The sequence below is a fragment of the Parasteatoda tepidariorum genome, chromosome 4 (genome assembly GCF_043381705.1).
Source record: "Parasteatoda tepidariorum isolate YZ-2023 chromosome 4, CAS_Ptep_4.0, whole genome shotgun sequence".
NCBI classification, from domain to species: domain Eukaryota; kingdom Metazoa; phylum Arthropoda; class Arachnida; order Araneae; family Theridiidae; genus Parasteatoda; species Parasteatoda tepidariorum.
Genome location: NC_092207.1, coordinates 82,238,077 through 82,253,824, shown reverse-complemented (window position 1 = coordinate 82,253,824; position 15,748 = coordinate 82,238,077). Strand labels below are relative to the sequence as shown.

Here is a 15,748-nt window from a genome sequence, read left to right as displayed (position 1 = left end):
GATAAATTATAATACCAATTAATACAAAAACAAACTATATAGGATAAACATAATGAATAATTAAATCTATAATTATAGCTTAGCTTTCAATTATAGCTTGCGAAGTACAATTATAAAATTACATTAAAGATAAATATTTTCTTATTACAGATGTTAACAACTTACTTTCCAATATAGAGTGGCGTTGCGATAATCTTCAAAATTATATAATTCATAGGCTAGCGGATTCACTTCAGGCAGAATAGAGGGTACTGAAAAATAAAAAATAAATACAACTTTAAAAAAGGGAAGTAAAAATATAAAGTAATAATTAAGATTTATTTTAAAGAAATTAAGCGAGCATTTAAAAATTAAGATGCAAAAATTTTTCTTATTAGAAAAAAAGCATTGCATACATCAATTTTTATTTCTAGAATTTGTAGAACCAACATAAAATTAAATGATCTGAAAAGAGTGGAGTAGAAATTTGTGTTAAATTATTTTTCATGAAATATTGATTTAACCTTATATCTCAAAAATTAAAAAACACAATTGCAATATTCATTTCTATATAACAAAATGCATCTCAAATAAATAACATTTCTATGTAATAAGCAAATAATGATAAATTAATTTTTATTATGAAGTAAAAATTTTCAATGTAAAACTTCAAATTCTTTTAGTACATTGAATACTAAGAAATACAATTCCTTCATAATAAGTAAATAAAGGAAAATAATAACATTCAGGTTCTAAACATGTGGTAAAAGAGTTGTACAAATTCTAAACCAATAAAACTAGTAATACAGAGAATCATATAAAACATACCATCTGGTAAAGTTTTGATTTGTAAAGATATTATAGGACTCCACATTTCTTCTTTAAATGTATATTCGGATCGACATCTTAACGACACATTATAAAAATAATATGGAACTAGCCCTTCTACTATATAGGTAAGCCTCTCTAAACCACTATTGATAACCTGAAATGATGTAATTAGATGATAAAAATTATGTGTGGAACCTAATAAACTCATAAATTGAAAGTTCAAAACATGGCTTTAAAAATACAAATTTTAAATAAATCGCTACACTTTGGTTAAAAATTTCTTTAATGAACTAATTTGAAATTATAAATTTAAAAATCAAATGAAAAATTATGAACAAATTTTAAGACAATCAATATTAAAAATTATAATGAATATAATTTTTAATATTGATCAAAAAATGTCATAGGAATTATGAACATCCTACACAATAAAAAATTATTTCACCAATTTAAGCGGTAAACTAAGTGGAAGTTTAACATTTAATTAAGGTCAAAAAAATTTGGTAAAACAATAGTGAATTAGGGTGAAAAATATAACTAAAAGATCTAAACAATGCTAATAAAAATTTGATGGATTAAGTTTAATCAGAGAGAATCTACAATATCCTTAAAATATTTACTACAATAATATTACATTTTAACTTATGACGTTTATCTGCAAATTTCTAAATGGCAAATTAATTTGAGTGAACAAAAAATGAAAACTGGCTTAGTTTAAAAAAGTTTAATACTAACAACTCTATCACGAGGATCAGGACCAAGCTCTTCAAGCCATAGTTGATAGAAAAGAGGAGGTTTTTCAATAATATGCTTCATTTTTGGAGGAAGCCATTGAAGAATTATGAAATCTTTTCCAATTTTTAAAGCTGTCAAATTTTCAGGACTATTTGGAATAACTAATTGAAAGAAAAAAATATATAATATAAATAAAACCTGAACTAAAATAAGCACAAACAAGCAGATTTTAATTAAATTTGTATAGAAATTAATCTTCTTACAATTTTAACAGCCTCAACTTGTTATTGATCCTCATTCATATTTTAAATGAAAACATTAAAAATGATACTAAAATTTTATAATTTTAATGAAAAAAGCTTAATATATGAAAATATTTAATGACTAAAATTTAATAAAAGCACCACAGTATGATTTAATAAAAAAAACTAGAAAAAACATCACATTTACAGTAAAACCTGAAATCCAGACATCTTGGGAGATTTAAAGGTCTGGATAATGAGTTTTAGACTTTATACATCTCCATTAAACCAATAAAGAAGTCAAAGTTATAAACCTTAAATTTAATCAATAGACATAAGTTAAGGGTCCAATATTAATAAAAATGCAAAAAAAGTTTTTTGACTTTTGTTTTTGGTAATTATATTAATTGTTATTGAGCTTTTAAAATTTTTATATTTAAATTAATGGGCAAAAAAGCAAGGGTCAATTATTAGCAAAAAATTTTGTATATTGACATTGCTTTTCTTAGCTTTTTTAGAAATTATAGCACTAATCGCCACTTGGCTTTTAAATTTTTTATATTTTAATACAATACTAGGAGGCTTTGCCCCCTGCTCGCTGGCGCACGCCAACCCCCGGAACTGCTTTCGCAGTTCATTTCGGATTGCTTCGCAATCCGATGCCCGCTCATTGGATACGTTCTTAACGTCTAGCTTTTGTATACTTTTTTGAACACTGAAGTTCTGAAAACTTTTCACTGTAGAAAATTCTAAACCTGTGCATTTCAATATTAATTTGAAATTGAAAACAGTTCGCATATTTTTCTTAATCACACTATTCTAAATTTCAGTTGTTGAGAAAAGTAACTGTTGTAAGTTTTGTTTTAAAGTCTTTCCCACCAGAGGGCTAAAACCATGTGTTGTAAAACAATATGTAATAGTACTGAACGCCGGATGTAAAGCATCGGCTTCGATGAAGATAATTTTGTGAGAATTTTTTTGAGAATTCGGTGAGAATTCACCTGATTAGACATATGATACTCACTACATGCTCTTGCGCACCGAAGCCTATCAATTAAAACATATTAGCGTTTCATATAATATAGATTAGCTATATGATGCTCACTACGTGCTCTTGCACGCCGAATCCTATCTATCAATTAAAAATGAAAACTGTTGCCAACGCGAGAAAAGAAATATCATTGGTTTTATTGATACATACATACGTATTAGCGTTTTATATAATAATACAATATTATGACATGCAAATGTTGGCCACTGAATAATCTCTTTATGATCTAAGACTTTATGCAATTTCCTAATCCATATGGTTCTGTCATTTGCTTTTAGAGCAATTATTGATATGCATGGCTTTTAAAAAAAAAATTTATTATGTTGTTTAAATGCATGAATTTCCCAGTTTAAAACTGATTTTTAATTTTTTTTTTCCTTAGCCATGAGTTGGAAAAAGACTTTTTTCATTTTCAGGGTTTCCATACCTAAGAAGGCTAAATTTTCAAAGCTAAATAATATCTATAAAATTCTTAAAAAAAAGAATAATACCAAAAAATAGTTATTTTATTAGTTCAGTATCTCAAAAAAAAAAAAAAAAAAAAAAAAACACTAACATGTTTAATACAAAAAATAAATAGTAAAAATAAATATTTGAAAATAAAATAAATGGTTTCAACAAACCTATTGCAAAATGGTCGAGCATAAATTCATTTTCAGATATCCCTAGGCTATTATTTCCATGCACAATGAAAGTGAGATTCCTGTTGCTTGTTTGATAGGGAGGATCTGTATCATCTCGCCACTGGCAAAAAGTGTTGTTGAATGTGGGGCAATTTTGAAAAGCTCTAAAAAAACACACATAAAATTATAAGAATATGATTTTAAAAAAAAGCCTACTCCTCAATAAACTTCAGGAGATCAAACAAAGTCACCTTTTAAGATGAGATTGCACTAATCAGGAACTACTTAATTCTCATTATCAAAATTCATCGCAATTAAATAATTTGTCATTTCACTATAAACCATGCTAAAAAGATTGTTTAGTAAAACTCTACCCAATAATTTTTAAAATTATGCTTCTGAAAACTGTATAAATATTTAGAGCTTAAAGAAAAGAAAATTTAAGAAAAAAAAGAAAACATTACCCCATTGAGAACAAATTCTTTTGCAAAGAATAATTTGTCTTCACTTTGTTAGGCTCAATATCCCAAGTGCAAGTCAAATTATCAAAGTTCTTACTAACACACTTAAAGTTGCTCACATTTTTTGGAGTATCTAAAAAAGAAACAGCTATTATCAAATAAAAACATAACAATAATAAATAAAAAATATATATATAATAACAGTTTAAAATAGAAAAATTATAAGCAAGTTAGAAAAGAGAGAAGAAGAAAAATTATCCGTCAGTATAATTTAACACCTTGTAACTACAAGGTTATATATGGTCTACCTGAAAACCTATTTTTTGACGGCGACATTGTGAAAAAAAATCCTAGCTGTTAATAAATTCCAAAAAAACTTAAAACAACCAAAAATATATCAATAATGCCCAACCTATTGTTACATACTTTGCATGATATTGAATTTAGTTGGAAAACAAATAATAATAAACAAATCAGAAATTATTAAAACCATCACTTAGATATACCAGCAAATTTTTTTTAATTCAGTTTGTAATCATTAATAAAACTACTAAAATAAGAAACATTATTCTAATTATTCTAATAACATTAATTCTAAATAATAGTTAAATAGTCAGTACTTAATGTGGTTTTTTAATTTGTATTTTACAAAGTTGTCAAAGTTCAAATTTGTAATGCAAAGTCAACTACATTAAGATTAGTTCTTGAAGAAGCAAATAATCTTAGTCTTTAAAGCTCATCCTAGTTAATCTTGAATGATATTTTTAATGTCCATAATATGAACTCAACAGTTTAATCTCATGATTTCATGGACACGCCTCTGGACAAAGCCACACACTGTTTTAATGAGTTGTTGTAATGATATCAACATTGCTGCTTTCTAGCCCTGTTGCATTCAAATGAGTAAGATGCTATGCATTATGATTAAGTTTCTAACAAATACATTATCAATAATTCAAATTTTTTTAAATTGAGTCTTCACACACTAATGTCTAAACACTGTTTTTTTAATTGAGTCTTCACACACTAATGTCCAAACCTATGACCTGCATGCCACATTGTTTGCCACTCGACTTTAAACATTAGCTATAGAATCAATCTTGCAAAAAACTGAATAATGCACAAAACTTCAAAAGTATTGCATCTTTAGAAAAAGAGAATATTACAATCCACGAAATAATAATATAATGATAAGTTTGAATGTTAAATAATTAATTTAAAAAAATTGTAAACCCAACAAATAAATACTTACAGCCAACACTGACTTGTGTACTGCATACATGAGGATTCGTTGATTTATCAGGTACTGACAATGTACAATGATAGATTCCAGAATCACTTTCCTGTGCTGCGGGAATGATTAACTGAGCTGTCCGTGAATCAATTATATGAGTAAACTTCAACAAATCTTGGTTATCTTTTTTAAATACCAAATTGGATGAATTTACTTTTCCAGATATGCCAGATAAATCTTCAGAATTTAAAGTACAATTAAGATCTAATTCTGAACCAACAAGAAGATCATAATCTCGAGTAGTATCTGAAATTAAAATAATAAAAGTATAATGTAAAATTTAATAGTCTTTATTTCAAGCAAAGATTAAATTATTTATGCAGAAATCTTAGCTATAAAAATTAATACTTCTGCAACCACAGTAGCTAAAAATCATAAATCAAAAAATAATTCACTTTTCATCAGCAATTCCAATTAAATTAAATATTAACTTTTTTTATAGGTGAATTTATGTTTTTCTTATTTTGCCTAGTTCTCNAAATGCAATTTATTGAATATTCTTGCTGCATCATCATAGAAGATTTTGCCTTTACTAGGTATTTGTCCATCTTACATTAGTGCATAAAAAAATTTTGAACGTCTTACATGAAAAACCATACCTACAGTAAACACGTGATTGCAGAGAAATGTGTTCTGAAAGGGGTACCGTGGTTCGGAGGGGTTGTGTTCTGTTGTTCGAAAAGGTTCTGAACAATACCTACTGGTAAATAGGGAAGCTTTTTCCAAAATGCGAGAATTTCGCGAATTTTGAAATTGATTTATAGAAAACGCGAATTTCTCGCGGTAATCATTTTTTAATGCGAGAAAAGAAAAAAATATGCGAGATTCTCGCGTTCTCGCGCTGTAGTGAAAACACTGCCAACCCAAAGTTACCTGGGATCCATCCATGAGTGGTTTACTATGTATTAGCTTTCAAAGAAGTATGTGCTCATCGTTAGTTTAATTCAAGGTTTTTTTGTGTGTGCCTTCTCTGCTTGTGACTAAGATTTAAAAGCTTTTAAAGAGATCTACAATTTCTATTTTGAAGATAAGGTAAATTTCTACATTTATGATTTCCAAAAATTTCAAAATTTATCGAATGTTAGACGCACATCGTTAGGAGAGACAATGTTGGATGCAATCCAGCTTCCCTTCTTCTGCACATTTGGTGCTCCTTCAATGGGATAAACCAAGGTTTTTTTTCTTCTCAAAAATGCCTGTGAACAGACGAAAACGGCCAAGAATAGACGACAAGAATTCATCCATGAAGAAGCCATAAATTTTTATCTGATCACCACTTGCAAGTGACTCCGGGAATCTCTAAGACAGGACCAGTAAAGATGAGAATAGATTTGAATGAATAAAAATATGATCGCCAATTGTCACATTTATTTCTCGACTCTTCATTCATTTTGGTCACCCGATTACCATTGATCCTGCGATTGAAATCTTTCTAACCAGTTGAATCTTTAATAACCTTTTTTAAACAAACTTTTCATACATTTTTTCAAGCATTTCTTAAACTTTTTTAACATTTCAATATTTAAATTCATACTTACTGAATGTAGTATGTATTATGATCATATTCTATTCCATAAAATCAAATATTAAGAACGTAAAGTCATAATATGCAATATTGACATACCTAAACAGCGTTATTTTCTTATTTTATGAACATGAGTTTGGCATAAAACTAAATAAATTTAATAATATGTTTTCGGTTAAAAACAAATGGTAATATCTTAAAATTATGCACTTTTGCATCAATAACAAATATATAAATAATTTTTATAACATTAATAACTATATTTTTTGAAATTTATAATAACTTTCATCATATATTATAACTTCATCATAGAAGGTGTGAAATTTCATATTCTGTAGGGGTCAAAGGTTGAGAGACAGCCCTGATTTCGTCTGCCGGTATCATGTCGATAACAACACAGCAATTTGCCGAATTGTATTTGCAAATAGAAATATGGGAGTTTCAGAATTACTTTAAACCTCTAGTAGTCAAACAGTTGTACTTCTTAAATAAAGCCATATTTCTCCGGACAGCGACTATCGTGAAAGCAAACTAAATTTAGTTGTGCTGTTTCATCTACAACAAACTGCGTTTCTTGAATGTGTCACAGTATCTAAGGTACAGTTAAGGCTTGTGTGCAATGTACTATTATGTGTACTTGAGTCTGTTGTGTCTGTTTAAATAGTCCTAGTTAAGTTCTAGTCTAGGACTAGCCAAGTCCTAGTCCTCAACTAACTAATCCTGGATAGCAAACCTACGATAAAGCTTGTCTATTTCTACAATCCCCTGTCTGCTTGATTATTTTATAATTATCACAAGAATTTCATGATAAAAATAGTGAATTTAAAATTTAACATCAATTACAGCATTAATTTGAGGGGGTGGAATGTGGCTCTTTCTTGTTACACTATATAAAGTGAAAATAAAAAAAAATTACACAAGATAACAATTATAAAGAGAACCTATAGAGGGACTGCTTCACAGCACAATATTTATAAATATTTAATCAATTTAAAAAGCTAATTATTAATATTATGTCTTAAGACATCAAAATAAATTAATTCACATCATTCACTGTTTCAGTAAATATTTTTTTTTATAATTTACTGCAGAAATTTATTTTATATTGTCAACATAATATTTCAAGATAAATAAAAGTTATGCTAAAATGAATTTTTTCTCAGCTAAAATATGTCATCTGACAAGAAATATTAATAGATAATAAAACTTCAAGTCTGCTCAGAAAAGATTCATACAACAGTTTTTTAAGAAGGATAAATCTCCAAAGATAATTTTTTCTGACCTGCAATAACCAAGGCCAGTTTTAGTTCAGTAAATAAAAAATCATATGTTTTTATCTAGGAACTCTTTGCATAGGAATATATTTTTTTTGGGAGAAAAAAATAGGTTTTACTAAAAGAAAACAGCTTAATCAAAAGTAAGTGAAATAATGAGTGAGTGAAAAGTAAGTGAAATAATGAGCTGGAAAAACTTTCATTATTTTATTGTTAAAAGAAGCTTGTTAAAAGCAAAAATATTTACTTTTATATTAGTCAGTAGGATGCACTTAATTAATGTGATAACTTAATTTCATTTTAAGGCCAATTAATTTCTTATATGAAGTGTACGGTAAAGTAAAAATTTTACAGTCAATTGAATTGTAAAATAAACTTAATTTGAAAAGTAATAGAACTATGAAAAAGAATGCGAGAATTTACATTTTTTTTTAAGTTTTATAATTAAAATAATAATTTAATTATTATAATTTAAATATTATTTTATCAACACAAAAGAATAGTAGAACAAAAATGTAGCTAATATTATGGATATATACAACATAACATTAATGGATTTAGTCTATATGACTAATTTATTTAAATAAGAAAACAAAATATTAGAATTTAATTTAACTTTAACGATTACTTTTTTTCCTGAACTTAAGTAACATCTCTCTAACACTTCAAAGCTGTAACACAAAATTGCAAATTACAAGCCATGCATTTAGTTGAATATATTTTACAAGCTATTTATCAAGTCTTTTCTAAATCTTTACAATGAATGACTTTTCTACATAATAAAATATGATATTTTATTTTAACAAACTCTCCGTACATGATATTATAACTTTCATTTTTTTTTATAATGAAATTACGTTCAAACATCTGAAGCTATAAGAAATCAACAGCCGAGTTTTTAAACATTTTAATAGTTTTTCTAATTGTAAACAATAAAAAGCATGCCTTTATTTTTAAATGACACTTTAGGCTTTCTATTTTCGTACATTATAACCTTCTTAAACAAGACTCCTTATAAACCCTGAATGGTTTAACTTAAACGTCATAGCGATTGAAATGAGTTACAGGTGGCGCAAAACAGAACTCTCTATCAATGGCAACGCTTAGCATGCTTTTACCATTAGTGTGAGGAGATTCTTAGAATGAGGAAGAACGTTGGTTTCTGTCTTGATTTTCAAATAGATTAAAAACTGTGAAGTTAAGAAACTAAATGGAACTGAAAATTGCATTGATTTTAATTCTAAAAGAAAGCTCCCTATGTTTTTGACAATTAAATACGAGAAATATTAAGAAAGGGGAAAATATCGTAGCACATTCCTATACAACTATGAAGAGGAGGAAGGGGGAAAGGTCAAGACAAGGAACAAGTATTTTTCCCTGAGAGCATTGTGATCGGGAATAATAAACAAGTGAAAATAATTGTACTTTTTTTTTTTTAAGGGCAATCTCATTGCATGCGATTTACGCACTTCCGATCACCATAGAAAGGAAATGCTATTCTGTTAGGTGAAAAACATTTTCCAGCGAAAATCCCCCCAATTAGGTTCTATATTGCTTTCAACAGTGATCTCAAATGCCTAAACCGGATGCAGTGAGAAAAGTCCTTAAAAATCATTTTCACTTTTTTTGATTCACACGTATGGATTTGTGGTCTAATTGAAACAATAACAAGCGTCCTTAAACCGTAAGAAATTTAGAAAATTTCCAGTGTATCCCTCCGCTTATGTTATGACTACGAGGCGATGTATGAACAAGCCTAATATTCTATGCAGTTTTGTTATTGTAATTTGGGTTCAAATCTAAACATAATTGTACCATTCATAAGAGCTTTCAGAAATGTATTGATTCTCAGAGGTCGTAAGGCCAAAAAAAATTTTGGAAAGTTAATATCTCATTGTGAATAATTCTTAAGGTTTGCCATGTTTTGTATTTCATCCCTTATTTAGCTACATTTTAATAAAATGTCGCCAAAAATATCTTTTTAAGTTAGCCTAATTAGAAAATATTCTAATGATTATAATATTAATATGATAATGCTGAAGTTTAAAGGCTGAAAGAAAGAACTCGGCACATGTGAATTACTTTCAAAAGATATGATGCAATAATATAATGGCGAGTTTTTTAAATCTGCGGCGTAAAAAAATATCGGAAGCAGTAACCCGGAAGTCTTGAAAGAGCAATTTTATCACTAGCGCCACCACCCTCAGCTTTACACGATCACCCATCCATATGATTGTCGTCAGGGAAAATTTTCCTTATATAGTATTTTAAAGCAAAATTACGATTTAGAGAAAATCGAATTAAATTTTCCCTTCATGCACTTGATCAAACTGCATAAGATATGTATATATTCTTTCATATCTCAAATGTACAATGAAAAACGTAGCAATAAACCTAATAGAAAATATTATTTTTTAATAAAATTTTACCTTTAATTTAAATTATTCAACTCAGTGTTTATATTTTTTTCGCAGAAATAATTATGCTGAAATAATTATGTTTAAAAAAGTTATAAGAATAAAGTAGAAATTTATATTATTTGGAATTATAAAAATTTATATTTATTCGGCTATTGGCGACGGTCAGGGAAACACCCCTGAGGATGATCCGAAGACATGCCATCACAATTTTGATCCTCTGCAGAGGGGATTGGCACCTCCGCTTCGGTAGCCCGACGACCTGCACGCGAAGTCGAGCACTTTTTGGTAGAACAGTTTAACGAGGACCAATACCGCACACCCTTGATCCCTATGCAGACTAATCGAAGTTGTCACCTACCCGCACACTGACCGCAGCCAGTGATGCTTTACTTCTGTGATCTGCTGGGAACCGTGTCTTAACGATAAATCCACTGCGGGAGTAATAAATTTGAAGAACGACAATTATTATCATGCCATTCAAATAATTTTCTTCAGAAAGAAGAAGCGGCAACAGCAAAAAAGATAGAAAGAACTATAGATAGAACTATTAAAATTAATCAGTTTGGTCAATTTCATTAAAAAATTTTAAATAATTTTATTATTTATTCAAGAGATTCGTTATTGGATTAAATTCTTCCTTATTATTTGATAATAAATCTTCAGTAGTTTAATAATAATGATTCAGAAGTTATGTTTGTAAGAAAAAGAGAGAGAAATATTCCGTTTCCATAAACTGAAATTAATAGATTTGATACAATTTATCTGAATTAATTTTGCTTAAAATAATTTTCTTTACGGTTAGTTTTCCAAGCCACAAAGAGTTATAGAAAGGGAGATATTTTCCTATAATCTAAAGATAATAGATTTAATAGAATTAATATATTTAGTCCTATTTACTTTAAACAGTCTACATTTGAAATAATATTCCAAATTATTAGTTTATTCAAGTAACAGAGAGTTACAGAAAAAATTTAATATTCCTTAAAATAAAATATTCCTGTAATATAAATTAAAATTAAAATATTTGATCCCATTTACTTGAATTAGTCGTTTAAAGTAAGATTCAAAAATCTTAGTTTAATCAAAGAAGTAGAGAGTTTCAAAGAGAGAGAAATTTTTATTTTATCAAAAATTAATCAATTAGGTAAAGTTCAGCTTTTTCTTGTAAGTTCCATCAAATTATTTTCAATCGAAACAAAATGAAAGAAAAACAGAGATGAAGGAAAAGTAACTATCCTTTCCCTGTTATTTTATCAATCAATTTTCAATTTTGTCAAGTTCATGACGTTTTTCAAAATAAATGCTTGAAAAATCTATAGTTTTTGCTAGATCAATGGAATCGGAGTTGGAATAAGAGAAAAATTTGCAAGAGTTGGACAAATTTGCACAACTTCGAATTCAATATGTTAAAAGTTAGATCCAATAGATTAAAAAAAGAACAAGTATTTTTGAGGTTATAAAAATTATGGCATAAATTGATCATAAATTGATGACGATGATGATGATGGTGTTCAACAGTAGCTGAGCCCCTGAATTAGGCAGTATAGGAGCCTTAAACAATAGCAGTCTCCTTTCACGACAGTCTTTGGTTTCCCGTTATGTCAAATGTCTGAATAATGATGGTAATTGAGTAGAAAAATAGTTTCTGAAATACTCTTTTATATAAAAAATAAATTTTGGTTTTAAAGTGAAGAAAAATTACGCGAGTTTTACCTACACAATATTTGCTTTCCGGACAAGCCTTGCATTTAATGTTAGGAATCATTTCAAAAATTCAACTCTTAATAGAATAGTAAGAGATACATACCACCATAGTTTGGTGCTGTGGTCCCCCAACAAGCTCCGGATAAAACAATAAAAAAGGGAGAAAACAATGGAATCAAAAGTATATAGTAGAACCAGTTCATATCAAAGAAGGGTCTTGGAAGTTTATGGAAGATGAGGATCGGGAGGATGTATAGGAAGCATGAGATCGGACATCAGATCCTTTTTACTTTTCATTGGATCAGAATTCGCACTGTAAATAAAAATAAATAAATAAATAAAGTAACTATCAAAATATCAATAATATAAGTATACTAGCAAAACAGAGTTTAGCAATCTTAGTTTAAGTTCAGAAAACAAATACGTACTGTGAGCCATATAAAAAAAGGTATCACTTTGATTAATGTTTGTTCTAATGATCAGACTTTCACGTACTAAGTGCAAATCTTAATGATTTAAAAACATAACTCTAAATATGCTAATTAATAAGTTAATAACACTTAAGTTAGGAAACCAGACGCAAAGACATTTTTATCTCAATAAACATATCTTTTTGTTTTTGATGAATTTGAATTCTTATCCATCAAAATATGAGAGGTATCATATAGTTCAAAGCGTCCCAAAACTCGTAAAAATATAAGTTTTTTTTTTTCTCATTTACTGATTTAACTGCACTGCATGTAATTTTTTTATTCGAGGGAAAATGGACACGAGTACTTGAACAAATGTTCATTTTATTATTTTTAAATAAAGTAAAAGTACTATACGACATATTTTTTTTTCCTAAAATATCTATAAAATTTTCAAAAATTTTATAAGGAGGAATCGAGAGCTATTTTCACCGATATCTTGTTGATTGGTTAGCTTCCCTTGTTTCTGCTCTGTACCGCTCAGTATTTCAACACGAAATATTCTGGACAGTAGCGGGTTCGCAAATTAAAGTACCATTACCATCAGGTAAAGAGTGGAATGTGTCCATGATTTTTCTTCTCAAAGTAACACAAACGCAAATTTATTTATCCGAAATTCTTTTATCTTCTAAGTTAAGTTTAATACCGCACAATTACGGTATTATACATACAGAAAAAAATTGCGGTAAAATTACCATACTTTATATGAATAACGTTTCAGTTTAAAAAAAAACAACATAATTCTGGTAATGAAAAACAAAATATATGGTATTTAAACCATCATTTAATTATTTTTCCATCCATATTGTAACGGTTTAACAATAATTCTGATTTTTAAAATTGTACTTCTTATTACCACATATATTGTAAAAAATACAAAACTGAAAAGTTAATTTAACCAAATTTATGGATTTGTGTGCCATGTTCTAAGGTAGTGATTCTCAACCTTTTTTTGTCGCAGCACACTTTTAACGAAGTCAAAATTTGGCGGCACAAAAAGAAAAAGATAAGTTTAAAAATTGTTTACATACCTATAATACACTGTGTTAAATAGTTTATGATAATAATTTGGAATGTAAAATAAAATAACTTAATATGTACTACACAAACACGTTTATTAAGGGATTAATTACAAATGAATAATAAGAATACTTTTAAAGAAAAAATTTGATATTGATGTTTTTTGATCATTTCATTTACATTTGGTTGTAAAAATGACAATGCTACTCTCATATCGTCTTCTACATTTAACAGTCTCGATCTTTCTTTTCGTTTTTATGTTGGTTAATACTGAAAATCCGCATTCACACAAATAAGATGTAGAAAATTGTAATAATATTTTTAAAGCTTTTTGGCTATCATGGGATAATCGTATCTAATGGTAATCCAAAATGAATTAATTGAATGAATTAATTGATTCTTCCGAATATTTTAAAATTAAACCTCGATTGTTAGAAAGTGAAATTAGTTCTTCCTCTCCTTTCAAAGTTAATTCAAATACGGAAGTATTCGTTATCACAAATGGATTACGAACCCAATCCATTCTTTTTATATCTAAATTTGGGAAATAATGAATAATTCTCTCCTCTAATGTTGTCAAATGGCAATAAAAATTTTATGAATAGTTTTATTAAAATATGTTGGGACTGAATGACTCAAACTTTTCCAAATATCCTTCCTGAGCTTTATTCTTCCATAATGTTATTTAATTTTGGAATCCCACCAGTTTATCCGTTGAGTTTAATATATTTTCTTTCTGCCCTTACATACTTGAATTTATGTTATTAAAAATAACAAAAATGTCTGATAGGTAAGCTAGCTTAGCACACCATATTTTATCTTCCAACAAATGAACAAAATCATAATTTTTATTTTGTTNGATTGTTAGAAAGCGAAATTAGTTCTTCCTCTTCATTCAAAGTTAATTCAAATACAGAAGTATTCGTTATCACACATGGATTACGAACCCAATCCATTTTTTTTATATCTAAATTTGGGAAATAATGAATAATTCTCTCCTCTAATGTTGTCAAATGGTCAATAAAAATTTTATGAATAGTTTTATTAAAATCTTTTGGGACTGAATGACTCAAACTTTTCCAAATATCCTTCCTGAGCTTTATTCTTTCATGATGTTATTTAGTTTTGGAATCCCACCAGTTTATCCGTTGAGTTTAATATATTTTCTTTCTGCCCTTGAATACTTGAATTTATGTTATTAAAAATAACAAAAATGTCTGATAGGTAAGCTAGCTTAGCACACCATATTTTATCTTCCAACAAATGAACAAAATCATAATTTTTATTTTGTCCAAAAAACATTTTCATTTCGTCTACACAAGATAAAACTTTTCCTCTGGACAATCACCTTACTTCCGTATGCCGTAACAAGGATTCGTACTTAGCTTCCATAGCTTGGCATAAATTACTACATGAGCGACTATTTAACAGTCTTGATTTTATATAATTAACCATTTTAACTATTCCAGAACTATTTTCAACTATTATGTAACGAATATTATTAAACGAAGNTTATAAAAAGTGCACACATATATACTTTTCTTTAATTTAAACTTTTCTCGTAATAAAAAAAAACATTATAATTTTTACTATATGCATTTCTGAAATTTAACGGCACACAAAAGTGTCGCGGCACAGTGGTTGAGAATCGCTGCTCTAAGGTATCATGATAAAATTACCGAAATTTACCACATTTGCTTATCACACATTGTGAAAAAATATTTCATTATTATTAACATAATTTTACTGTATTATTACAATATTCTTTTGCAAAATCATTACCAAAGCACTTCATCAAAGACGACCATGCTTTTTCAGCCAGAGAGCCAGAAATACTGTAAATTTAACCATATTCTATTAGCTTTAACCATATTTTTTCTCAATGTAGGGTAATCCATATTTGCCATTTCCCGATGTGGTAAAAAAATTTAAATAAAATAGTACTAAAAATCTGCCTTCTCCATTTATATGCTTTAGCTGATGCTAAGCTTGGATGCTTAGTCCTAAAATGACTTAGACATTTATTTTTTATAACTTGATTTCTTTTCAAAAAAAAAATACTAAAGAATAAATAAAAAAATAAAGAAAAGGAAATGAATGAGCCAATGATAAATTAGAA

At 28.0% G+C, this 15,748-nt stretch overlaps 1 protein-coding gene across 4 annotated transcripts in view; it reads right to left on the bottom strand.

Annotated features, from left to right (window-relative positions):
* The window catches only part of LOC107452768 (cytokine receptor), a 92,914-nt gene that overhangs the window by 21,625 nt on the left and 55,541 nt on the right, over positions 1 to 15,748 (bottom strand). Inside the window, exons 1-8 of one of the 4 annotated variants that reach the window (XM_071180123.1) lie at positions 8,833 to 8,990; positions 8,644 to 8,686; positions 5,175 to 5,462; positions 3,926 to 4,055; positions 3,462 to 3,625; positions 1,546 to 1,706; positions 808 to 964; positions 166 to 251 (exon numbers count right to left, since the gene is read on the bottom strand). In XM_071180123.1, coding sequence (XP_071036224.1) covers positions 166 to 251; positions 808 to 964; positions 1,546 to 1,706; positions 3,462 to 3,625; positions 3,926 to 4,055; positions 5,175 to 5,462; positions 8,644 to 8,668 — 1,011 coding nt within the window. In that variant the 5' untranslated portion in view covers positions 8,669 to 8,686; positions 8,833 to 8,990. Of the gene's footprint in view, positions 1 to 165; positions 252 to 807; positions 965 to 1,545; positions 1,707 to 3,461; positions 3,626 to 3,925; positions 4,056 to 5,174; positions 5,463 to 8,643; positions 8,991 to 12,242; positions 12,453 to 15,748 lie in introns of those variants that run through there. The other 3 variants (XM_016069345.3, XM_016069346.4, XM_016069348.3) reach the window with 3 other exon arrangements.